Below are 25,408 nucleotides of genomic sequence, written 5' to 3'. Positions count from 1 at the left end.
AGTTAACGGCCTATTTTTGAGGCGGCTCTTTTTTGCGGACGACGAGGTCTGGCTCGACAAGGATGCCGACGTCCACAGAGACGTCGGCATCAACGTGTCCGAAGTCATTGACCGCTTCACTAAACTTCCCCGCCGAGATAAGTTTGTCCTTTAGATAGCGAAGCGGCAAAAATCAATGCAAGTAAAGGTTCTGTTCCTTCAGGTCCATAAACGCGTAATTATGAAAACGTATGACTGTTCATTAGTTTCTAAAACCGCAGAAATTATCGCTGTTTATTCAAACAGGTAGCATCATGATCAAAGTTATCGTGTGAAAACGAAAATTACGAGGACATCATTAAAAATTTTTTACCGACCTTGTTTATTGGAAGCCCGGCCCTCGCGGCGTTTCCCAACAAACACACTCGGATATTGGGTAGTTTAACTTGCCGCATCATCTGTGGCTTTCGTTTGGTCTTTTCTTTCCTTTTTAGCTACCCGCTTTTACTTCTTTTTTGAGCCGAAGCAATACCCTTCCTTAATTTTGGGTGCAGAAAATTTGTCGCCGCTCTGCAGGCAGTTAAATTACACATTTTCATACTATCTCCCTCAGGCAACAGAGTTCAAATAGTTCAGTTCGGCACTGTGCAAAAGAATTGACGCTTCGCTTATACGAATATCTGAGTTCTTGTGAATGTAGAATGCTTCTAGAGCCACTCGAGCCTTGTAGCTTGCAGATTTGCCCAAGATAGTGGTCTCATAAAATCGTGCCTCGCAACCACACGTAATGATGTGGGCAACTAAATGTGCATACTTGTCCTCTTATTTCTTAACATTTAGCGCATGCGCCCTGAGCCGGTCGTTTATGTACCGTTCGGTTTGGCCGATGTACACCTTCCCGCACAACAAGGGGACGGAGTATACCACTCCTGTCGCACACCCCACGAAGCGGCTATCGTGGCCGGTTTGGCAACGTCCTTTCCTGTCCCCGCAAATTCGAGGGCAGAGCCTGGATAGCTTATTAGGAGCCGTGAAGACCACAGGAATACGATGCCTGTTCGCAACCTTCTTCAGGTTGTGCGAGACCTGATGCATATAAGGCATGGCTACAGGTTTCGCCATCCATCGCTGGGTCTCAGCTCTTTCCACTCCAGCTCTGTTCTTTACCCTCTGTAGGATCTAGACTCGGCCACCGCAACAACGAGCAACTCAGGGAATCACGCTGCTAATAGGCGACCAATCTGATTGTCAAAGCTATGCTGCATTGAATGCGGGCATGACTTACGGAGCGCAGCATCCAGACATTGTAATGCGATGCCCCTTTTTACTATTTTAGAGTGGGCAGATTCAAAAGGCAGGGGAGACTTCTTAATCCGTGGGAGGTACTCTCAGCAAACATGGCCTACACTAAATTTTAGCCTGAGATCCAGGAATTGTAACCCCTCAGTTCCCAGAAATTCATGAGTGAAACTCAAACCCTGCCCAGCTTGAATAAAAACATCAAAAATACTCCCAGGGGCAGTGAAACCGTCCTCTTTCTTTAAAAGAATTAAAAAGTCATCGACGTACCGAAACACTTTGAATACCTTCCCCCCATTAAAAGCCAAATCAAGCGCACTGTCAATATCCGCTAAAAATATGTCGCATAAAATCGGAGCCACGCAAGACCTAATACACACTCCTCTACGTTGCAGAAAAGGCTGCTCGTTAAAAACAATCAATGTTACACTAAGATAAAATTCTAAAAGATTTAAATTATGAACCGACAAGCAAGCGGAGTTTTGGAAATCGCATTCGCCACTCTGTTCAATGCACTTCCTAACAGCAACTAAAAGCTTATCTTGAGGTACTGAATAAAACAAGGCCTCAACTTCGACAGACAAGCCATAATCTGTACTGTCGTTGTGTTTCACATATTCAGTGACTTCTTCAGATTTACTCACGCGGAAAGGATCAACAACCGTGAGTCACTTAAGGCTCTTCAGTAAAAACTGACTAACATTCTTTTGCCAAGCCCCCCCCCCCCCCCCTTTCGCTCACAATGGTTCTGAAAGGGACATCTACCTTATGTGTTTTTGCAGAAAACAAAACCTTCAGACTGTTCCCCTTACTATTTCTAATAGCACTAGCAAGATCATTCAATTCCAAGTCCTTACAAAATTTGATGAACTTAGTCTTAACCCTCACTGCACTTTTTTAAACAGCCACAAAGTTCTTGTCTACTGCCGCTTGGGCTTTTTCATTGAACATGCCTTTCGGCATCACAACAAATCCACCTTCCTTGTCAGCTTCTAGGAGAACCAAACTGTTCTGCCAAACTGAAAGGAACTAGGTTAGACCAACTAGCCCAACAGGCGGTCCTTCTGGAACATATCACGATTTCTGCGATCATAGTTTTGTACTTGCCTGGATCGTCTGTCTTTCTATGCGTAAAGCTACTACTATGTGTGACTGCGCAACATGTCTATTTGTCTTGTTTGACGCATTACATACAGTGACGTTTGCTTAAATACTTGGATTTATTGGATACTTATATATTTAAACATCTTGTTGCGAGGCTTTGTGTATACAAACAGTGCATTTTGTTACCAGTGACACTTTTGTGCTCTTTATCAACTTGTATCGTCGCACTTGTATATTCCATTCTATTTTCGCATTTCTAATGTACATCTTGCAGAACTCCTGCTTCTTATATGTACTCACTGTTGCGACTATATCATCGGTGTAATTACAATACACGACCGGTAACAACTGCTCATGCGCAATGTATTGCAACGAAGGACAGCGTCATTGAAGTTTTTCCCTGGCCGTTGCATATGTACAGTCACGAGCCAAAGTTTGTGGACCAAAGGTATGGTATGATGGTATGATAAAGCTTTATTACAGTCCCTTGGAATGCGCGTCAGCACGTAGCGGGCCGCTCCCACGTCGGTACAGAAAGGCCGAGCTGCTGCCACGATTTTATTTTTTTTCCTTCGCAGCCTGGCCATTCCGGCTGAAATCAAGAGCGCAAGCCTACGTGCGCGTGCTGGACCAATACAACGTATTAAGCTAATTCGGGGCCGTGCAGCTGCACTTGAATATATTTAAATTTTTTGCTGATGCCATGGTCACCAAACTTCTGCTCGCGACTGTACAAAAAAGTAAACAAGGTTCTTTAATGACAAATATTTATCAAAATATTTGTGCTCAACTTGTTCTTTTCATAGCCTTTACGTTTTTCGCACCAGCTGTATGCACTGATTTGCTGGTTTGGAACTGATATTCTATGATGTTCTGATGTTCTAAAGTTCGTGTGATATTTTCTTTACTAATTAAATAGACAAAAAAAAACGCGGAAGCATTGATATCAGTTATTTCTGCCACAATTTTGGGACGTACGAATATATTCTTTTATGAAAAAAATACATATTTTACTTGACAGTGGCTAGCACTCAATAGTTTGTTTGCAGCCTCTAATATACAATGACATTGGCAATGGCAATGCAGTTACTATTGATGTATTTGATTCGGAGGAGGCCGCGCTACAACGTGAGCCCCCCCCCCCCCCCCCTCTCCGAACAAAATTTCTGGCTATGCCACTGTGCAGTGAAGCAGGTCTTCGAACACTGACCAGTTACAGATGATTTTCTGCATTTACACCCGTCGCTTACCAAGAGCTTAGAAAAGGTGTTCGGCTGAAAAGTAGCAAATTTTCTTTACAAAGCCACTAATTTATTTTGTTCACAGGAACCTCCCCGAGAAAACTGACGTCAATCCGAGCATTTTTTGACGTGATTTTACTCTTTGCGGTGTCGGCCATTTTCGTTATGGCTCGGTTTCGCCAAGGTCACTGCCAATGGCACCGAAAATATAGCCATGCACCTAAGGCTTTCGTCTTCGAAAAACTGAAATTCCGTGGCAGTGAACATAACTCGATCAGGCACCTGCACGCAAATGAGCAAATGGACTCGTAAACTGAGGCCAACCGAGATTAAGGGTGTCAATCATGCGACTGCATATCCTGAAACATGCGCCCATCGCGACCATTTAGCAAGCTTAAATTATTATTTTAGAATCACCTTTCGAGAAATGAAGCGATAAAAGGGCATTTTTGCTTTTCTGATTCGATCGGACAAAAAGTTGGACGAGGAAAAGATGGACGGAAGGGGGGGGGGGGGGGGAGGCCGCTCTTTCAAGATTCTGCACCCGCTTTCTCGAAGCGGGGCTGAGCCTCTAAACGACTATCAATAGCAGCAAAACTACTGATTCACAATAGACTAGCTGGCCGCTCGTCTTATAAGCTCGGCGTTTATCAGATCAGCCATTCCTGATTCGCGCTCGTCCATGCTGGACGGTGAAAGCTGTTGGCGTGGGCCCTTTTTTTTTCTTTTATTGTTAAAACGTGTATTCTGTTATCGTCCAGTACACTTCGTGCGTCATCGCGCGAATTTCGAATCTTAAAGGTCCGTACGCCACGTGGTGTAAAAGCTGCGAACTAAAGGCGATGTCCGGAATTGCTGGGGTTGGAACGCCAGAATGTACATCAGTAAAGGATGAGTTACGACCATTAGCACTAAGAAATTGTAATCGGTTAAGAAGGAAAGATTCAATTCACTTAAAAAGGTTAGGATCACGGTTAAGAAAACTCAGATTCTGAAGTAGTAGCTGATGACACATTTAGTCGAATGCCGTCCAGAAGTCCAACAATGTGCAGTCAGCGCAGGATGATTCAACAAGGATATGGTGCAATTTATGAGTAAGAAACAAGAGCTGAGTTTCACACGAGCATGTTTTACGAAAGCTATGTTGTGAAGACGTGAAAAATGCATTATATTCGAGAAATTTAACTAAAGATTTAAATTTTACATGCTCAAGTAGTTTGCAGCATGTGCTAGTAAGTGAGATGGGGCGGTAATTAAGGGGTGAGGTTTTACTGCCGGAACTGTGGAGCGGAACCATGTTCCCAATGTTCCAATCTGTAGAAAGCATTGATGCGTCAAGAGATTGCTGGAAAATCTTGGTTAGCATCATAGAACTACGGGCTGAAGTACTCTTGAAAAACTTAGTACATATAGAATCATCAGCAGACATGCACTGTTTTTCAGTGAATAAATTAGTTTAGCAACACCTGATACATCAACGAAAAATCGCAGTTTCGCCCAAAAAGCGAAGCATCGATTGTGATAGCAAATTAGTAGACAGCTATACGAAATAAGGATAGTAGTTTTATCGGCCGTGTAAAGGTGTAAATATTCGCTTACTAACTAAATAAACAACCACGGTGTCACGCGCGCACAGGTAAAAATGAACACATCTTGCTCGATGACCGCGTGAGCTCGTCAAAACGTTGGAGTGATAAAGCGTGCCAGCGGCAGCAAGCAACTTGACCTCAGCGCTGGCTCTCGCTTCAACGCGAACTAAACGTCTAAAGCGCAGCCCATACGAAGCTACCAGCACTCGGCGCATGCACTTCGACCGCGTCGCTACGGTGGCTGGAACGTCATTGTTTGTTGGCTTCTTATGATATGATTAACATGGTCCTTAACAAGTTACCAAGAGTTGACAGAGCGATGTCGTATACATGGCGAAGGGCCTCGACAGCGTTACACCGCTACGTAATTTTTTTTATTATACGCAAACAAATTCGTTCTCATTGGCAGCACCGAGTAGCCATTGCGAGAGTGACACCTGGGCAGACATCGTCTAACACATCAGTCGGCAAAAGTTGGTTGGGAATCTTCGATATAAAGGCATATGTTTTTAACAACTAAGCTGTTTAAGCCATCCTTAATTTGTGGTGCGTAGCAAGAAACTAACAAGAAAGGAAAGAAAATAAATTTTCTTGCCGTGGCGGGATGCGACGCCGCGTACCCCCGGTCCCAAAGCGACCGTCGTAACCACTAGGCTATACAGCAACGCCTGCAGAGCATGCATTTATACGAGTGAGTGAGTGAGTGAAAACTTTATTATTCCACCGAGCTGGGGTGCCCGCCTCTTAACCTACACGTAGGTAGGGGGGGAGGACGAATCAGTCCCCGCGCGTTGAGGACGGTGAGTCTTCACGGCCTCAACAGCCAGGCGGATTGCTCGACTCTGGTCGTCTTCAGCCTCGCTCTGGAGCAAGGCCTCCCAGGCTTCTCTACTGTCAATGTTTTCTTTGGCCCCTGGGGAACCAGCACTCTCCCATATTACATGGTCTGACGTACCTTTCTCCATACAAATTTTGCAGAGGGCGTCGTTATAGTCCTTCGTCTGAGTTAAGTAGATCCAATATGGTGATGTATAATTGTTTCCCTGGAGGCGCCGCCAAATGCGAGCGTCCTCCAGAGAGAGAGACCGATGCGGAGGCGGAAAGATGTTTCTTTCGGCTTTGTAATGATCGACAATTTTCCTGTACGTGATGATGCTATCTTTGATGCGAACCATATGATTGCGTTCGAGCGTCGTCATCAGGTTTGTGATTAGAGCGAGGTGAAGAGGTTTTGCACGCGATGAGAGCGAGAGAGAGACGCATTCACAGAGCGGGTTTCTTGGAACGCGGTATCGGTGTTGCAAGCTCCGCTATGCAACGCGCAGTGATGGCCGTAAGTCCCAGATGCGCGCAAAGAAATTATCATCATCATGAGTAATACGATGAAACGTTCGCATGCACTTCCGGAAAATGCTGGGCTACGATCGCCCAGCTTCGCTGTTTCAAGCGTTGCGCAGCCGAGTGCAATGTCAAGCGTTTTTTTTTTTTTTTTTTTTTTTACTGAATTCGCCTGTGTGACAGGTGTCCTTCTGTCCAAATATTAGTAAATGCTTTCATGCGTGTCTTGTTGCAAAGGTCATACAACATTACAAATAGTGGCGGGGGTACTGAAATTTCAAGTCCTAAATCAAAATACATAATGAATAGGAAGACAGTCTCACCTCCAAGCGGTCCAGTTCATAAAACAAACTATTTAACCAAGAAAGCCGGTTATCACTAAGCTTTCCCCGTTCTAAGCCACGTTGTTCTTCTGAATAGATTCCGCGACAGTTAATTCATCGTGTTGGGGAAAAACAAAAAGTGCTCGAGGCTAGGTAAGCATAAGATGAAACCTTCGCTGATCATCTTAATTTCATTGTAGCTCAGATTAAGCTCGGGCGAATTCAGCAGTCATAGCGTGCCTTCGAGGCGTCTCATGGGATTCCCTGTAATCTCGAGCCAACGCAAACCTATCGTGGTGGTCAAGTCGGCTGGGACACTCTCTAGGCTGTGAAGGACTTTCTGTGGACCTAGTTGGTGCATATTTGACATTTTTTTAAATTTTTTTGAAGCGCAAGCGAGACACACGGCACAACAGGAATGTCGAACACTAGGACATGCCCTCATACAATCGTAAGTGCACTAGCTGCTTGATAGCGCTAATCGCGGTTTCCCTAAAGCCACTGAGAGAGCAGCGGGTGATATCGAGCAAGATAACCACGCGGATAAGGATAAGCTCACCGTCCATGCCATTGTACACACAAATAAAAGCTTAGCCCAACTATGTCGCTGTTTTCGTGCCGACTGGGATATGTTCGGATTCATGTCCTTCCACCGCAGCACGGACGGTCCTATCAAGCTCCTTTCCGACATCACCTTGTTTCAATGGGCTCAGGAATAATTCAGCATGACTGTGGCATGATTTAAAGCACTGCAGAGAATAGGGTGAAGGCTGTGAGCACATCGTTCTACCAGTGCTTCTCGTCCACGGAACCTCTTATTCGAAGAATAGATTGGACTGTAGATACTGGCCGTCGGTAAACATTCCGAGCGCTGTCCAACTCAGCACACCGTCAAGGTAAGCACTACAGACTCCGGTATCTCCTCCGTCTCTTTCTATGTTCTCGAAACGTACCAGCATTCGGAATAACTCACACTACCTTCACAAATCCGCTGTAATCGACACGTCATTATCAATTTAGCACACGGGACCGAGAAAATTCATCTTCTCTACATTGTCCACAACCAAATGTGGACAGAAAATGAAAAGGCACATCTGAGCAACCCCCGTATTGTTGCAAACAGCCGCTATTTCTGGTATTTCGTACTTTGATGAGATTATCAGGAGACGAAACACGTTTTAAGGCTGGCGAAGTGCACAGGAAATCAGCAAGGATGGCCATATGTTACGGAAGTCGCGCAGGCGTGACTGCACGGTTTGCACACTTCCTTGTCCAGCCACGCTTTTGCATAGCAACACTCGAGAATGTTGGTGATAGATAGCGGAGCGGGTAACATTTGGGAACGAAAATAAAGAAGAAAAACATCGCGAAGGGCGATGTGAGGTCATGTGGTGCCTTACGTAAGTAACCGTCAAGCGAAATATTTCACTTCCTACGATCGCGACAAGCACACTGCGAAAGTATTTCCACTATATTAAAACTGATGATAATGAGAGACTCAGGCCAACCTTTATTGCAACGCCGCAAAATTCCAACTCTGTGACGGTGAGCAATGCAGTATGAAACGTACGTTGGTGGAACCAGGCTAGCGTGCATAAAGGAATGATGGAAGCGCATTTTTGTGAAATAGAGTAAAGGCGAAAGCCCCTATAACGGGCTGAAAGTATGGAAATTGCAAATGTGTTCTTATCTACGTTACGCAGCCTCTACAGCTCTAACTATTTAAAAAATAGATCGCGCAACTTTATTCTGCATACGTTGAAGTGACTGAGTAATCGTTGCAGAATTCAGATCCCATAAAGCGCATTCAATTTCATTGGAAATTAACACCCTGTGCAAAGTTAGCGTTTCACAGGGTGTCCCAGGTAACTTTAGCCAAACTTTAAAAAATATGCAGATACCTCACCCCCAGAGCGCTCAATCGGAGGATAAATTCCAACTTCCCGCAATCGTGCTCTAAATCTGGGCACGAGTACTCCTCTTTCGATCGTATGCTCTGGCTGTGCCATTCAACGCGGGCTCTGATCTTCACGACAAGTCCAAGTGGGACGCCCTACTGCAAAGCGCGGACTTTGCGCATCAACGACAGGCCGTCCAGAGGGCCCGCGACGTCACCGAGAGCCACCACCTCCAGGTTCCGTCATGCGCGGAGCCACCACCTTTACTGGGTTGCCTTCGGCTCGCCCCAATCTTTTTCCTCAGGACCTTTCAATAAAGTTCTTGTCAACTGTCAACTGTCAAATGCCAAGTAGCTGGAAAGAACCGAACCAAGGCAATGTTGTTTGCCGTCGCTTGGAGTTACTCAGATTATTTTATTGCATACTGCCTAATTGCATAATCTGTCCTAATTATTTTCCAACTTGTCAAATATTTTATTTCGATGAAAAGTTTCAATGAGAAAATTGTAGAACAACGTTATTCAGCTTTCTGCTGCTCAATAAGTGCTACATAAAAGTGCTTTTGCGTGCTTGAAAGAAGCCCGCGAATACATGCAAAGTGCCTCAAGCGGCCAGTCGTGCGGCAATTTTGCCAAAAAATTTTTATATCCTCCTAGTCCAATATTTAATGAAAGCTTAGGTACAATACTTGTATAGACTTCTGGGACAAGGATATGCTTGTTAAATTAAAAACAAGAAGCATGGTCATGAGGTGGTGAGTGAGTGAGTGAAATAACTTTATTGAGGTGGTCATTGAACTTTATTAGAGAGAGATGGAGATGCTTCCCTGAATGAGATGCTGGAGATCTTACTCAAGCTGATCGTCCATCATACTACCCAGATGCTGGGTGATATTTTTGGTGTACGCCTTGATCAAATCAACACACAAGCAGCACATACATACATACATACATACATACATACATACATACATACATACATACATACATACATACATACATATATACATACATGCATACATGCATACATACATACATGCATGCATAACATACATACAGACATACATACATACATACATACATACATACATACATACATACATACAGACATACTACATACATACATACATACATACAGAGAGACACAAGACTAAGTTATCAATCATTTTCGCTGAGGCCTTGGGCCTTAATACCACATACATACATACATACATACATACATACATACATACATACAGAGAGACACAAGACTAAGTTATCAATCATTTTCGCTGAGGCCTTGGGCCTTAATAACCAGCAATATTTTGCTGAGAAAAAATGGAAGTTTATTTATTCACGCGACAACACCTGCACTGCAGCATCACAACGAAACGCCACAAACGGCGACTTGACATTGTTCGAGGCGCGACAACAGCCACGACGAATCGCACCACAGCACATGTGCATGAGCATTCCATTAAAAAAAAGCAAATAAGAGTCCTCTGTGCACACATCACACAAATGATGTCACAATTGGAATCTTAGATGGTGACAAAAAGCTTTATGCTGACAGAACATACAGGCAAAGAAGACGCATCTATTTCGTAAGTAATTGATAGTGGTTTGTTGTTGCAAACTAAAAAGTTGAATTACCAAATCATACTGGAAATTACCAAGCAACTAAGGAAACATTAGTCGGCAAAATCTCAAAGTGTAGTGAAATTCAAATAACACAGCGAGAAACTCAAATTTCAACGTGTTTTCGGGACAATATAAGAACGCTTGTACTATTGTGCCTTGTGGCTATTTATTATGACAGGGAAAATAATCTGAAAACTTTGGTTCCAGTTTATTGATCAAATCACACTGAAATGTGTATGTACGTATCTGACAAACTTTACAGACACAGCACACTTGAGTGTCTGTCGACTTAATTCTGCACCTAAAGTAGTTCACCTCGGCCCTGCTTAGCCTTATTAGGCAAAAAGGTGCTTTCCATGCACCGGCTCTACTCTGAGAGCAGTTTTCTTTCTCTCCTTCTCTGTTTCTTTCTTTATTGTTCATGGCTCATACCCGCTTATCCAATGCGGGTACGGCGCCACGCCTTGTCGGCAACCATCGACGGCCCACAGCGGCGGTGACATCGCAGTCCCAGTGCCGGCTCCTGCGCGGCTTACCAGTGCGTCTGTATCCAAAACCTTGTCGCCTAACGTTCACCCGGCGATTTTGCCTACACCAGATCTGTCCGCGAAGTCTGGTGAGCCCGCCTCCGAGCCTGCGCCATGCGACATTTCATCGGCCCCGCCAACATGTCTGCCATACTATCACCGACCGTTATGCAGTGCCGCATTACCCGCATATCCAATGCGAGTATGTGCCACACGGCATTTCTTTTTTTGCTTCTCTCTTTCTTTATTCATTTTTTCTTCCTTTCTTTCCTTCCTTCTTTCGTTCTTTCTTTCTTGTCTCTGGCTCATACCCGCATAGCCAATGCGAGTATGCACCACTCGTGATTCTATTATCGTTAATCGTGGCGTAACTGACGAACATGCGATGTTATTGCAGTCCTGACCTATCGCTCATGTTAGTCATAGATTCGGAGCTTTCCATGCCCATTTTGGTATATAGCAAGTGAACGAGACGCGAGTTTTTGACTGGTTTTCGACAGCGTTTTAGCGTGACACCACCGCCGCTTGTGAGGCAATACAAGCTTCGCCTGACTACCTGGACTACATAATGGTCGCTGATCACATGGCAGACATGTAGGTGGGGCCGATGAACTGGCGCGGCATTACGCAGGCTCGGAGGCTGGCTCTCCAGACCTCGCGGACAGATGTGGTGGTGCGCCGATCACAGAGCGAACGCCAGGCGACAAGGTGTTGTAGACAGACGCGCTGGCAAGCGGCGCAGTAGCCGGAACTGAGTCTGCGGTGCCGCCTGCCATCGACGGTTGCCGACGAGTCGTGCCGCCAGTCCCTACATCTATTACGGAAGAAGTGCGAAGGCGGAGAGCGCAGCGGCGGCTGCGGCGACCAGCCCAATCCAGAACGAGAGCGCGTGTCTCGGGGCTCGCGCCACATGCAGATGTGTGGCACCGATGAATAATAATTCTGGGGCTTGGCGTGCAAAAACTACAATGTGATAATGAGGCACGCCGTAGTGCCCGTAGGTACGCCGTAACCTGGGGCCTTTAACACCACCCTATGCATTGTACACGGGCGTTTTTGCATTTCGCCCCCATCGAAATGCGGCCGCCGCAGCTAACGTTTGATCACGCACCCTGGGGCTTAGTAGCCAGAACACCGAAGCCGCTACGCCACCCCGGCGGATGCGCAGCGCTAGTGATTATGGCGGATGAGCTCTGGAGATAAAGCAGTGCTACATATGGCTTCATTCCCAGAGAGATGAAGTCTAAGTAAAAGTGATTTAGGGTATACACAAGGTCCCGTATCAGTCCAAATCGTCAAAGTGTTGGCGGTGGTTAACGTTCTGAAAACTCAGGTGGATGGCTGTGAAAGCCACGTAGTGGATGAGGGCCATTACGAAGGCAGGCTCTGGGTATGAACGGCCGAAGCCGACACCATTTGGTCTGAAGTGCACAAACACGAAGTCGCACAAACACGGACACAATCGATGCCAACATGTGGCTTCGCGCATGACAGTACTATACTCTCGGGCACAGCCTTCTTTTGGATGGAGTGGAACCTGACAGTAGTACCGCTGGAAGGGCGACGCGTGGGTTGCGTCGACGGTACCAGCGCAAGCGTAGTCGGTGGCGCAAAGTCCAGTGGTAATTTGGACGATGGGTGGTTTGCCGGCAGAAGCACGGCTGGGAGCGGCCGAGACGAAGCACTGGACGAACCAATGTGTGCGTCGCAGGAGAACGTGGTGCTGTTTGTTGGGAAGTCACGATGACGCTGGAAACATGGTCACACGTTGCACCGAGTCTAGCAGCCAGACTGATCGCCGAGCAGAGCAGAGCTATTAGCTGGGGCATGGTCTGGAGGCCACGTTGATGAAGAAGAAGGCCCTTTACGCCAAAAAAAGATGATGGAGACAGATATGCTAAAGCGTGATCGAGCTCTGGAAGCGGCATGTAGCGGCATGTAGCGTATACGACGCCAGCACCACATAGCGCAGATTGTTGTATGGCCATAGGCTGGTGGAAGTGAGGAAAAAGGAATGAACTTGAGACGCCAGGGCGTTAACAAAGATGAAGCGCTTCACCGTTTCTGCGTGACGCCATTCAGCTCCACGATGACGTCGAGCTGGGAGAACCGTTCTCTTGTCCAAGCCAGTGTAATTTGCGGGTAGAACTGCAGAACAGTCATATCAGCTGGGCGCTGAGCGAACGGTGCCTTCTCCCGGGTCACCAATCTAGGAATACGTGATGGCGGCCGACGAGACGTGCCATCACCCTTACATTTCTTTCAGAAGGAGGGCGAAGGCGGAGAGCCTGGCGGCGGCTGTGCCGACTGGGATCCAGAACGAGAGGACGTGTGTCGTTCGTTGCTCGCGTCACATGCAGGTTTGCCGGGTTTATGATTACGGCTGATGAATACTCGCGATGAAAATGACGCTGCATCACATTCTATATGTTCAGTCTTCCTTCTATCCTCGTTCCTAAATTAATGCTATAGTGGCATCTAGAAAGCTATTCAAGCTCCATGTCGCGAGTGTCGTTTGCGGTTAGCTGCGATGGCATTCCCTGGATGATGAGCTTTCTTTTGGCTTCTTTCGTGGGCAGTGAGTGTAGCAGCTTGCCCCAGAAGTTTGGCTCACCCCAACGCAGGTAGTTCGCTGCATGCACGTATAGCCGCAAGTCTTCATCGAGGGCACCAGGCACCAGCTCATCGACAAGGACAATTACAAGCCGATTGACGTTGTCGTTAAGAGCCCGCTGGTGTGCCAACCGGAACTCCAAGCGGCACCACTCACTCGCCGACGAAGTTCCTGTGAAAGAGGCCGCACGCCGTCAGTATCTTGAATTCGTTTACATCTTTTATTGCAATCTAAGGGCAACTTAAGCAGCAGCAAATAGGCGCAGGCACAATAGGGGCAGGCACATATAGAAAGCCTCTCTCATCTAGACGACACCATACCACATGTAGACCTTTGTACAAGTCAAAATGGCAGGTAGACAAGACAAGATGCCGGAATTACTACTGCAAATCGCAAACCCTACAATCAGCCACTGAGGAACTGCGACGGAATATCAATGGAAACAGGATACAATTTTGCAGGCTGTAATTTTTCTCCGAGACCGCTGGCAAACAACGATGTCATAGTAATGCTTGCCCGTGCACTTGAATCAACCCAGTTGCAGGCAGTCTGGGGGTATTAAATGCGTCTTTCATTTCACAGAGGTACAGTAGATGTATTCACCACAAGTAACTTTGCCTAAATGAGTTAAGAAAACCGGAAGCTATTAGAGGAATTTTTCAAGTCAACAAGACAAAATTTCCCGTTGCTGCCTAACCTTGGGGAAAGAGTGGATGAATCATGGAATCAGTGGGCTGATGTTCATCCGCCCAGAAAGCCAGATGAGCTCTTTTGTAGTACGTGAAGGTCACAGACTTGAGTGCCGAAAGTTGCATAGTGCGCGTGATTGACCTAGGAACATGTGTTTTCGCTCTCCCTCTCTTTAACTATTCCATCCGCTTCCCACGTGTAGAGTAGCAAAGTGAACAAAATCTACGCAACCTCCTTGCCTTTCATTCCCTTTCTCGCAAACTTTACTTAAGCAGGATAAAAAAGACCTACTAAGGCATCAAATACTACAGAAAGTCGTGTTTTCATAGGTGCTATAGCTACCCTTGCGTTGACAATTTGACTGTAAATATATTCAGGAAAGCTTTCGGAAATAATCAGTACTACCTATTTTATTATTAAGGCCCCAGAACTACTCCTGCTTCTTCCAGGACATGGGTAACGATACATTTAATTTCATCGCAACAGAAGGCCCATGAAATCGGTTTTTACATGGGCCACGTTAGCTGGTGAACATCGTAATTTTGGCCCTGGTCTACACACTCTACGTCTTTTGAGTCAAGGTGGTTTTTGGCTCTGGAAATCATCTCACTGGCATCACTTGCTCTTTCGCCACTACCCTTGCTAAGGGTAGTGGGCCGGTACACTTTTGTCTGATATACAATTATATCCTGAATAAACGAGACAATCGATCGAATAGATAGACATGCACGGAGATTTCAAAATGCGCAATAAGACCTTAGTGCTGGTGAATATCAAGTTACGCCCTATGCCAAAGGCAGAACGAAACTAAATGCTAAGATTTCGACGTATGATACCAAATTTTAGGGTGAGGTTTAACACATAAACCCCGCATTATTGAATGTGCTAGCAGCGACCAATCGTGCACTATAGGGCCACGCCCATATGTCCTTACATTGGGCGTCACCTACTATACAAAATCTGTATACATATCGCACAAGTGTGTGTCTGAAGGATATTTACTTCTATCAGAACTAAAAGGATAGTTCCTTCCCAGACAGTAAGCAACGGTCTAATCGAATATTCTGCGGAGTCAGATGCACGTGAAATATGAGCTACTCACTGTGTGAGAACAAGAAGTGTTCGCCGTGAGCAGGTCACAGCATCGCGAATGATGTCCTGCAGAAGGTATCCGCCCTTGAAGTTGCGCTCGTAAGTGCAGTAGGAGAAGCCATTGGCCTCCAGTCCCGGAATGATTTGCTCGTGTATCCAGTCTGCGTCTTTGCTGCTGAACGACACGAACACATCAAAGAGCTTCTCCGTGTCCAGCTCTTCCTCTGCGATGCACCACGCCAAACCCCACACGCCGTGACCATGTAGCCATATCTTCAGCACCTGTTTGTAGCGCAGATAAGCAGCCGACAGCACCAGTAGGATCGCCAGGAGACCTGTTCGCCAGCCAATGCCAACGCATCAGTTCAGGGCTGCGAATGCACAAGTTGTCCCCTCCTTACGTCAACAAACAAGGGGGCTCTCCGGTTATTACGCTGATCGAGTGAGATGATGATTTTACTTGTTGAAACTTGTTTGCTCATTTTACCGCATTGCGATAATGATGCACTTGCTCGCTTCAACTACAATGACAGTGCTACCCTATATTTGTCCCTCCCTGCTGTCTGCTATACGGAAAGCACCAACGTCGACGTGTCGCTGATGGACTCCCGTCAATGACAACGTAAAGCTGCTCTACCCTGGGCGAGGCAGATCCTCTTCCAGTCGCATATGACCCTCATGCAGCAAAACCGTAAGCTACTGAAACCATCACAGGAAATCATTGGTCCCAGAAGGTAAAATTTCTCCTCAGAATGTATCCGCAGGTTGCCACGACGTACTTGTAAAAGCGACGGTATCCCAGGCTCTTGTCTCGCATTTGCAGTCGACCCTTCGCATTCACGGTTTCACCGCTGAGCTACAAACACCTTTGACAGGCCTCTGCTGTAAGAGCGTGAGTCCGCATATTTTTTTTTTCTTTACCCAAAGGCAGTCGATGCCTCCATCAGTTTAGCCTTCTTGTGTGCTGAATTCTAGCTAACGTGATTTGATAGCATTTTTTTTCAAATTTTTTTAGAAATTCTCGGCTGCGTAGACAGAGAAATTGGCGCTGACGTTAAGTCAACCAACTAAATTTGCACTCTTTTAGTGAGAGCCCTCGCAGGCAACCTTCGCCACAAAACTCCGGTGCCCACCCAGCGAACCGTCTTTTTCGAACCCATCCGAGGGTGCGAGAAAGAGGCCCCGAGAAAATCGCGCCGAGTTTTTTTTTTTTTTTTTTTTTTTTTTGCTCCTTCCGCGAGATCTGCATTGAGAGCAACACCGTACGGCCACGATTGGGCATTGAAATACTCGTGTTCAGTTTCTAAGCTACCTATTATAAAACAATCCTAATCAATTCATTAGTTCTCTTTCATCTGCATTCCGGAATTTCCGACATCATTTCCCTCACCACATAGCCCAAGTACAATGAAGGTGGAAACATTCTAGGAGCTGAAACTGCACTGACTACGTACCGAAAGCCAGCAGGAGGTAGGCCACTCGTCTTGGTATCGCGGCCGGGCAGAGGTCATTTTGCCCCAATGTGACGAATTGTTTTTGTGACACGAGAAGGTTGGAGCTTCTTGCACAAAGTATATTTCTGGCATCCCGAACCTATCGAATATGAGCACAATATTACAACCGCATCAGAAGGCAATGCATAGGTGCGAAGAAAACAAATATTTTGCTCAAAATGTCACAGGTGACATATTGCAAAGCCCATTTTCTCTCTGTATTCATACTTAAAAATGTTCGATTATTTCGAACGAAACACTCCTAGCACATTACGAACAAGCCAAAATGAGCAGCACAGCCGGTCGAAAGAAGTATATAAGTAGAATCTCTTTATGCCGCTTTCGTACAGGGACATTATCCGTTGGATGAACTTGAAAAAACAAGCTCTATATACAATAGTAAAAATCAGTGATTAGTATTGAATACTACGTTATCATACAGTAAACAATGAGTGCCGTCCGCTTTGAATTGCTCTATGCGGTTGCACTTCTAAGAAAATTTCTGGTCTGTGTGGCGTGAAACTTCTAGCTATGTGATGAATAGATCTGAAAATGCTAGAATATACGTAAAATTACCACTTCTGAATCGAAAAAAAAAACGGTGTCAACATGTAACAGCCCACATACCACGACTAACTAGAGACGTTTTTGAACTTGATGAAAGGCTTATATCCGCTTATACTAAGTAGCATTTGTCTCTAAGGCAAGGCGCTTACCACATCGCCATGAGCTTGAATCCACTGTCTAAAGCTGTAGTCCACGCACTCGCAGGCGTAGCGGTTGCCAGACAGCCAGATAGAAGTAAGGTTTAGTTGTGTGACCAGCGAGTACGGTAAATGTTGCAGATTGTTGCCGCGTAAGTCGAGGGAATGTACTTCATCTGGAATGGAGGTCACGTTTACACTCGACAAAGCATTGTCTTTCAGCAATAGCACTTCGAGATGAGGAGCTGTTTTTTTGACAGTGTCATCCAAGTGTCGCAGTTGGTTTCCGCTGAGGTCCAGTCGTGTGGTGCCTTGCGGCAACAGCTTCGGAATCCAGCCGACAGTCGCCGACGAGCAGTTCGCATGAATTTCTCGCCCTCCGAGAGATACTTCATAGCACTCGCAACGACATCCAGGCTCGCACTCATCTTCCCACCTGAAGAAATCTTCCTGCGCTAATTCGCGCAGATATTTTCCTTTTAGCCACCATGGTTTCACGCACATTGGAATTCCTGTGGTCCGAATCTTACTGTCCGCCTTCATAAGCCAAGCCATTCTGCAGTCGCAGGTCAAAGGGTTGTCTAGAGAAGAGAAAAAAGGAGTGAATAAGAAGCAAGTGAGCAATTCCAGCGTTCAAACGTGGCTTCGTAAGCAAGCGCTACGTGGCAACGAAATTATCAGCAGAAATTAGTAAACAAAGTGCTGCGCATGCGCTGTATTAGGTTCACAAAGAACTAGGCAGGCTGAAGTAGACTGTCGGGAAGTTGTAGGATCTATGTCTCTACTTGAGTGATCGTAAGCCAGCGAACTCCTTCGTTAAACATTCACCGTCAGACTACTAATCATATTGTTACGGAACAATCCATACATGGATCAACGCGATGCTTGGCAGCGCGACAAAGACGACGAGGAAGACGCTAGCTCTTGGCCCGGATCGTACGTCCCTTGCCCTAGCCTCCTCTGTATATATTTTGTAAATACATCCTTCGCCTCCATCTCGCTTCCGTCACACTTTGGTGGAGGTGCGGGGCACGTCTCGCCTCACAACGGAACTTCGCAGCGGCCGTCGTTTCGGACATCTGTCTGCAATGGCGGAAGACACAGCGTCTACATCAGCGCCCGCCACTTCAACGGTTGTGCTTGTGCAACCCCGGGATCCTGGAACGTTCTCCGGTTCCGGTGACGCGGACGTTGAAGACTGGCTGGTGCAGTACGAATGCGTGAGTAAAAACAACCGATGGGACCCTACCATGATGTTGGCAAATATAATCTTCTACCTGACAGGCACTGCGAAGGTATGGTTTGATAATCACGAAGCTGAGATTGGGAGCTGGGACACCTGCAAAGAAAAACTCCGAGAATTGTTTGGGAAGCCCCTTGGCCGGAAGATCGCCGCGACAAAGACGCTCGCGTCACGTGCGCAGACGGCTACTGAACCTTACGTCGCGTACATAGAAGACGTATTAGCGCTATGCCGAAAGGCCGACGCCGAGATGCCGGAGGACGACCAGGTTGGACATATCTTGAAAGGGATCGCCGACGACGCCTTCAACCTTTTAATGTGTAGAAATTGTTCTACAGTCGACGCCATTATAAAGGAGTGCCGGCGCTTTGAGCAGGCTAAAAGCCGGCGCATTGGCCACTCGTTTGCCCGGCTTCCCAACACGGCGGCAACGTCCTCTTGCGAAGACCGCACGGCTGCACAACCGTCGGTTCCACCAGATCAGCTGACACGTATTGTACGCCGCGAACTTGAGGCCATGACCCCTGCTCCCGTTCACGCCTGTGACTCGAGCTCGATTACGGCTCCATTCGTTCAAGCCATTGTCCGGCAGGAGCTCGGCAACATGGGCATTCACTCTGTGTGCACCGTTACCAGCCCAACACAAACTTCGTGGCGTCCGCCCTCTTCTTATCCAGAGCAGCGATACGCTACTCGATATCGCGACCCTGCTGCGTGGCGAACCCCTGACGATCGACCGATATGTTTTACTTGTCACCGTATCGGCCACGTCGCCCGTTATTGCGCCACCCGCTGGTCCTCTGCGCCTCGAACGCTGTCTACCCCTTACCGCCGTCCCGAGAGCACCCGCATTCCGCCTTGAACCCAGACCTATTTCCCCAACGACGGTGTTTCCCCCAGGATAAGTAATCGCTCCCCGTCGCCGCGCGGTCACCAGTCACGCTCGCCTCCAGGCCGTCGCCCGTCGTCGCGCTCACCACGGACTCACCGCCCGTCGTCCCCCTTCAACTCTGCTAGTGGCTATCAGGAAAACTAAACAATGCAGCACCCGGAGATGAGGCTGCATTGACGACTGCCACCACAAATCCTCTTCTGACGCTGCCGACAAGACGAAGCTTGTTAGACGTTGATGTTGATGGCGTAACTATTTCTGCACTTATCGATACTGGCGCGCACATCTCTGTAATGAGTGCAGATTTTCGCCGACGCCTTCATTAAGTGCTCACGCCTGCCGCCTCCCGCATCCTCCGCGTCGCTGATGGAGGGACTCCTGCCGTTCTTGGGATGTGCCCCGCCCGCGTCTGCATTGCAGGTCATCCCACTTCCGTCGAATTTGCCGTCATCGAGAAGTGCCCCCATGACCTTATTCTCGGCTTAGATTTTTTGTCCACTCATTCTGCCCTCATTGATTGCGCGACCGGTGCTCTTCAGCTTGAGCTGCCCCATCCTCCCGACAGTCTAGCTGACATTACGCCACGCTTATGCTCTCGCCACCGCGTTCGTTTGCCGCCTCAAGCTTCTACATACGTTACTTTGACGTCTTCACATGACATTCCCGATGGTAACTACGTCTTGTCTCCGATTATCGACGTCCTGTTAGCCCGCGATGTCGCCCTGGCTCACACCATTGTTTCCGTTGCTGACAATACGGTGGTCGTGCCGCTTCTCAACGACAGCCTGTTGACTCAGGTTATCCCGCAAGGCATGTCGCTGGCCACCATTTCCGCGCTTGACCCCTGCAAGATTGCCACTTTGGATGCCGATGTTTCGCCGCCTTCTTGCTCGGCTAATTTCGCGCCTTCGTCTCTCGACGACATTAACAAGATGATTGCTCCCGATCTGACCCAGGTGCAAGCCCAAGATCTCTACCGGATCCTGGCGTCCTATCGTGACATCTTTGATTTTGACGGTCGTCCTCTAGGCCAAACATCTGTCGTGGCTCATCGAATCAACACTGGTGACGTCACTCCTATACGCCGACATCCATATCGCGTATCGCATCACGAACGTCAAGTCATCCAGAACGAGGTTGACAAAATGATTACAAAAGACGTCATGGAACCTTTATCGAGCCCGTGGGCCTCCCCTGTTGTTCTCGTGAAAAAGAAGGACGGCAGCTGGCGTTTCTGCGTTGATTATCGGAATTTGAACAAAGTCACTCATAAAGACGTCTACCCTTTGCCTCGTATCGATGACACCCTCGACTGCCTTCATGGAGCCCAATATTTTTCTTCCATCGACCTTCGGTCTGGCTATTGGCAGATTTCAGTCGACCCTATGGACCGCGAAAAAACTGCTTTATTACGCCCGATGGCCTATACCAATTCAAGGTCATGCCGTTCGGACTGTGTAATGCCCCAGCAACTTTCAAACGTATGATGGACTCGCTGCTGCGGGGATATAAGTGGTCCATCTGTCTATGCTATTTAGACGATGTGATTGTCTACTCGCCTACGTTTGAGAGCCACCTCACCCGTTTATCGGCCGTTCTTGCCGTCTTCCGAAGAGCAACCCTTCAGCTGAACTCCGCTAAGTGCTGTTTCGGGTGGCGCGAGATAACTATGCTCGGTCACCTTGTCAGCGCTGCCGGTGTTCAACCAGACCCCGACAAGGTGCGAGCAGTGCAACAATTTCCCGTGCCGCGTTCAGCCAAAGACGTCCGCAGTTTTGTAGGATTATGTTCCTAGTTTCGTCGCTTTGTCCGGAACTTCGCGGACATCGCCCGCGCTCTTACGGAACTCTTGAAGAAGGACGTTCCTTTCGTGTGGGGACCCGAACAAGCAGCTTCGTTTTCTGCCCTCGTCCGCCTACTCACTACACCACCAATACTGGCCCATTTCGACCCCTCGTCACCTACGGAACTTCGCACTGATGCCAGTGGTCATGGAATTGGGGCTGTCCTTGGCCAAACACAGCACGGCAAGGAACGTGTCATCGCCTACGCCAGTCGCCTCCTGTCCTCGTCTGAACGAAACTTTTCCATCACTGAACGCGAGTGCCTGGCTTTAGTGTGGGCTGTCACCAAATTCAGACCTTACTTGTTTGGCGGAACTTTTTCTGTAATTACAGACCATCATGCTCTATGCTGGCTTTCGTCGCTGAAGGATCCGTCTGGACGTCTCAGCCGCTGAGCATTACGGCTTCAAGAATACTCGTTTGATGTGCACTACAAGTCTGGACGATTGCACCAGGACGCTGATTGTTTGTCCCGTCACCCTGTCGATGCTCCAGACCTTATTGAACCTGACTCCGACGCCTGCGTACTGCCCATCCTTGCTTTGGATGATATCCCCATCGAACAGCGACGAGACGCGTCCTTACGGCTTATCATCGACCGTCTGACTTCTCCATCACCAGACCATTCTGTTCGCCTGTTTGAGCTACACGAGAACGTTCTGTATCGTCGTAATCTCAGCTCAGATGGCCCAGAGCTTCTGCTTGTCCTACCTCGCCATCTTCACTCCAGTGTTCTTCACCAGCTTCACTACGTACCAACTGCCGGTCACCTAGGTGTCTCGCGTACTTACGCCCGCATCCGACGCCGGTTTTTCTGGCCTGGCATGTACCGTTCTGTGCTCCGCTACGACGCTGCTTGTGAACGCTGCCAACGCCGCAAGCGCCCTTCAGCGCTGCCTGCAGGCCAGCTACAACCTATTGATATCCCTGCAGAGCCATTCTTCCGCGTCGGCCTTGACCATCTAGGCCCTTTCCCTACGTCCATCTCGGGAAACAAATGGGTTGCGGTCGCGACAGACTACGCCACGCGCTTCGCAATCACCAGGGCTTTACCGACAAGCTGTTCTACAGACGTCGCTGACTTTCTCCTACACGACGTAATTGTACATCCCGGCGCCCCTCGGCAGCTCCTCACCGATCGCGGGAGGTACTTCATATCAAGAGTAGTAGATGACATTCTTCGTGCTGGCTCCACTGAACATAAGCTCACCACCGCTTATCATCCGCAGACGAATGGATTGACCGAGCGCCTGAACCGAACGCTAACCGAGATGCTGGCCATGTATGTTTCACCAGATCACCGTGACTGGCACTGCACGTTACCCTTTGTTACCTTTGCGTACAATTCCTCGCGGCATGACACCGCCGGATATTCACCATTTTATCTGCTGTTTGGCCGACATCCTGCGTTGTCCTTCGAGACTCTCCTTCCTTCGGCTCCTCACTCGCCTACTGAATACGCCAGTGATGTCGCAGCTAGAGCCCGTGCAGCTCGTCAACTTGCCCACGATCGACTTTCTGCTTCGCAAGCAGCCCAGAAGTCCCGTTACGATAGCCGACACAGAAGCGTGCACTTCACGCCTGGCTCTCTCGCCATGCCGCAGCATTGGCCTATCAGAGAAGCTTCTCTCACGTTACACCGGGCCTTACAAGGTTCTTCGTCAACTTGGTGACGTAAATTACGAAATTTTACCCCTAGATCCTGCTTCTTCGACCTCATCGCTGCAAACTGAAGTTGTTCATGCTTCCCGGTTGAAGCCATACTGCTCTTGTAGCTCCTCGCCTTCATAACAAGCGCCAGGACGGCGCTTCAGCCGCCGGAGATTGATGTTACGGAGCAATCCACACATGGATCAACGCGATGCTTGGCAGCGCGACAAAGACGACGAGGAAGACGCTAGCTCTTGGCCCGGATCGGACGTCCCTTTCCCTAGCCTCCTCTGTATATATTTTGTAAATACATCATTCGCCTCCATCTCGCTTCCGTCACAATATGTGTTGTCTGAAAGACAATAGCCACGATAGCATACAGTGCGGGTGTGGTTTTGGGTGTCGACACAAGAAGCAGTGCACAAGCTACCACGAGACCATTCGCATGCCAAACGTTGCAGCATTCCTGATATAAACCGTAACTAGACGCTGTTTCCGCATAGCTGAGGCCACCTCCTTATTTTATGCATAACGTTGAATAAATTTTCAATCATTGTTTGAGAGGCCGCTGCGTTGCTGCGGCCTCTCAAACAATGGCAGAAATCATTGATTACAGGGGCATTTCGCGGTGCGCTGCAAACTGATTTGCTGCATAGTAGGCTGCAGTCGGCTTAACGGACGCATAGTAGCTTAATGTCGGTTGCCTACAGCTGCTGAGTCCGGAGGACTTCCGTCTAGTAACGCAAGGGGCACTACTTTCAGTGTACTCAGAGTCATTTGTGATCAGCGTTTACTCAAAAGTGCGTGAATACAAGTTAGTATTTTATGCCCGTATGCCGTCATAAGTGTTACGGCTGCGTAGATGTTATGGAAGCAAAGAGGACAAAGAAATTAACATGGAGACAAAGTAAATATATTAATGACTCTCAGAGTCACCGCCCCGTCCTCATGTGCAGTATTGATGCCCAAGCATTCTTTTTATTAGGCGTGGTTGAAGTTATAACGCTAGGATAAAATTCTTACGTAGCCTCGGTTAATGTGTCAGCAGTCGCGAATTCCCTGCATGCTGCAATCTACGAGGGCCGTGCTTTTGCTAAGCAGCGAATTCTGCGGTTGTCCTCTCGAGTGTGAACGCCGTGAACGCTCTGAAATGCACTGGAAAAGTCGACTTTCTGCCACACTATTAATTTTATTGCATCAAAGAGAGTCAAGAATCAACTGGAAAAGTTTGTCGGTGCCATTAAGCCATGCTTACAATGGTGGATGCCGCAAGCAATCGCTCAGTTGAATAGCTAATGTTTTTGTACAGCGTTTTTTGACATGGAATTAAAGAACGAGTATACAGATTGTAATTAGACAATTTCTAAAGAATCGATTTGGCGACAGGTCACTTCACATACGAACACCAGCTGACTCTCGTATGCAGTTGCCTCTACTTCAAATGTTCCCGTGAAGGGCGCATAGTCGCATAAAAGAAAGTTGGCGAACGCTGGCGCGCCAATGCGAAGCCCCACTTTATTGGGTGCGTGTTTCCTTAAAATATTTGGAACCCTGTTTTCATTCAGTGATGATCCATTCTTGGCCACTTGGGCTAGGTTCAATGAATCTAAGCTGGAGTATGTTGTACGTAAGCACAGCAGGCACCCGGTATTTCGCTCAGTTTTAAACTATTTTTACAAGGAGCTGTCGACGCACGTTCTATCAGCGCAACAAGGGCAAACCAACATGCTTATAAGACGAACGTAAGGGCCGTTACCGCTCTAGGATTGTTTGGTATACTCTAAATGTATTAACAATGCAGCTTTCGTCCTTGCTAGGTTGTCTTGCTTGTTTCACTCAAAATGTACGCGTATTTTAAAACATTCGTGACAAAAGTTCTCTATACAATGTGCACATAATACAGCTGCTGTATGCGACGAAATCACAACCTCAGTTATTCGTATACCGTTATATCTGCTCTAAAATAGCCCCGTGGTAAGCACACGAATATGTTTGTTTTGAGTGCGACAATACAAAGACTTATAGTTTGATCATGGGTGCTATAATAGATATTTATTTAGTGTAGAATTATTATTATTTTTATTATTATTATTATGAATCATCACCATAATCATTATGCAGGCCTATGAAAATGCTTAGCAGAAGCATTTCCTCAACGTAACGTTACGATCCCCGCCTTTAACCAGCGAGTAAGGCACAAAGATAAACGGAAAGGAATCAATGGTAGACAACACAAACAAAGCAACGTTCAACAATGCTCACAGGCTGA

General features: G+C 47.5%; 2 protein-coding genes across 2 annotated transcripts in view; both read right to left on the bottom strand.

Moving 5' to 3' along the window:
- The window catches only part of LOC119459741 (protein toll-like), a 247,057-nt gene extending 230,075 nt beyond the window's left edge, over window positions 1-16,982 (bottom strand). Inside the window, exon 1 of the mRNA XM_049671218.1 lies at window positions 16,907-16,982. The gene's annotated coding sequence lies outside the window, so the exon portion shown is untranslated. The remainder of the gene's footprint in view (window positions 1-16,906) is intronic.
- LOC119459185 (protein toll) overlaps window positions 10,042-25,408 on the bottom strand; it is a 24,094-nt gene continuing 8,727 nt past the window's right edge. Inside the window, exons 3-6 of the mRNA XM_049671621.1 lie at window positions 17,523-18,091; window positions 16,768-16,906; window positions 15,324-15,648; window positions 10,042-13,722 (exon numbers count right to left, since the gene is read on the bottom strand). Of these exons, the coding sequence (XP_049527578.1) occupies window positions 13,404-13,722; window positions 15,324-15,648; window positions 16,768-16,906; window positions 17,523-18,091 (1,352 nt within the window). The 3' untranslated portion in view covers window positions 10,042-13,403. The remainder of the gene's footprint in view (window positions 13,723-15,323; window positions 15,649-16,767; window positions 16,907-17,522; window positions 18,092-25,408) is intronic.

This window comes from Dermacentor silvarum, chromosome 7 (genome assembly GCF_013339745.2).
Source record: "Dermacentor silvarum isolate Dsil-2018 chromosome 7, BIME_Dsil_1.4, whole genome shotgun sequence".
In the NCBI taxonomy this organism is placed as follows: domain Eukaryota; kingdom Metazoa; phylum Arthropoda; class Arachnida; order Ixodida; family Ixodidae; genus Dermacentor; species Dermacentor silvarum.
Note: the sequence above shows the minus strand (reverse complement) of the source record. Positions and strands in the feature narration are given on the sequence as shown.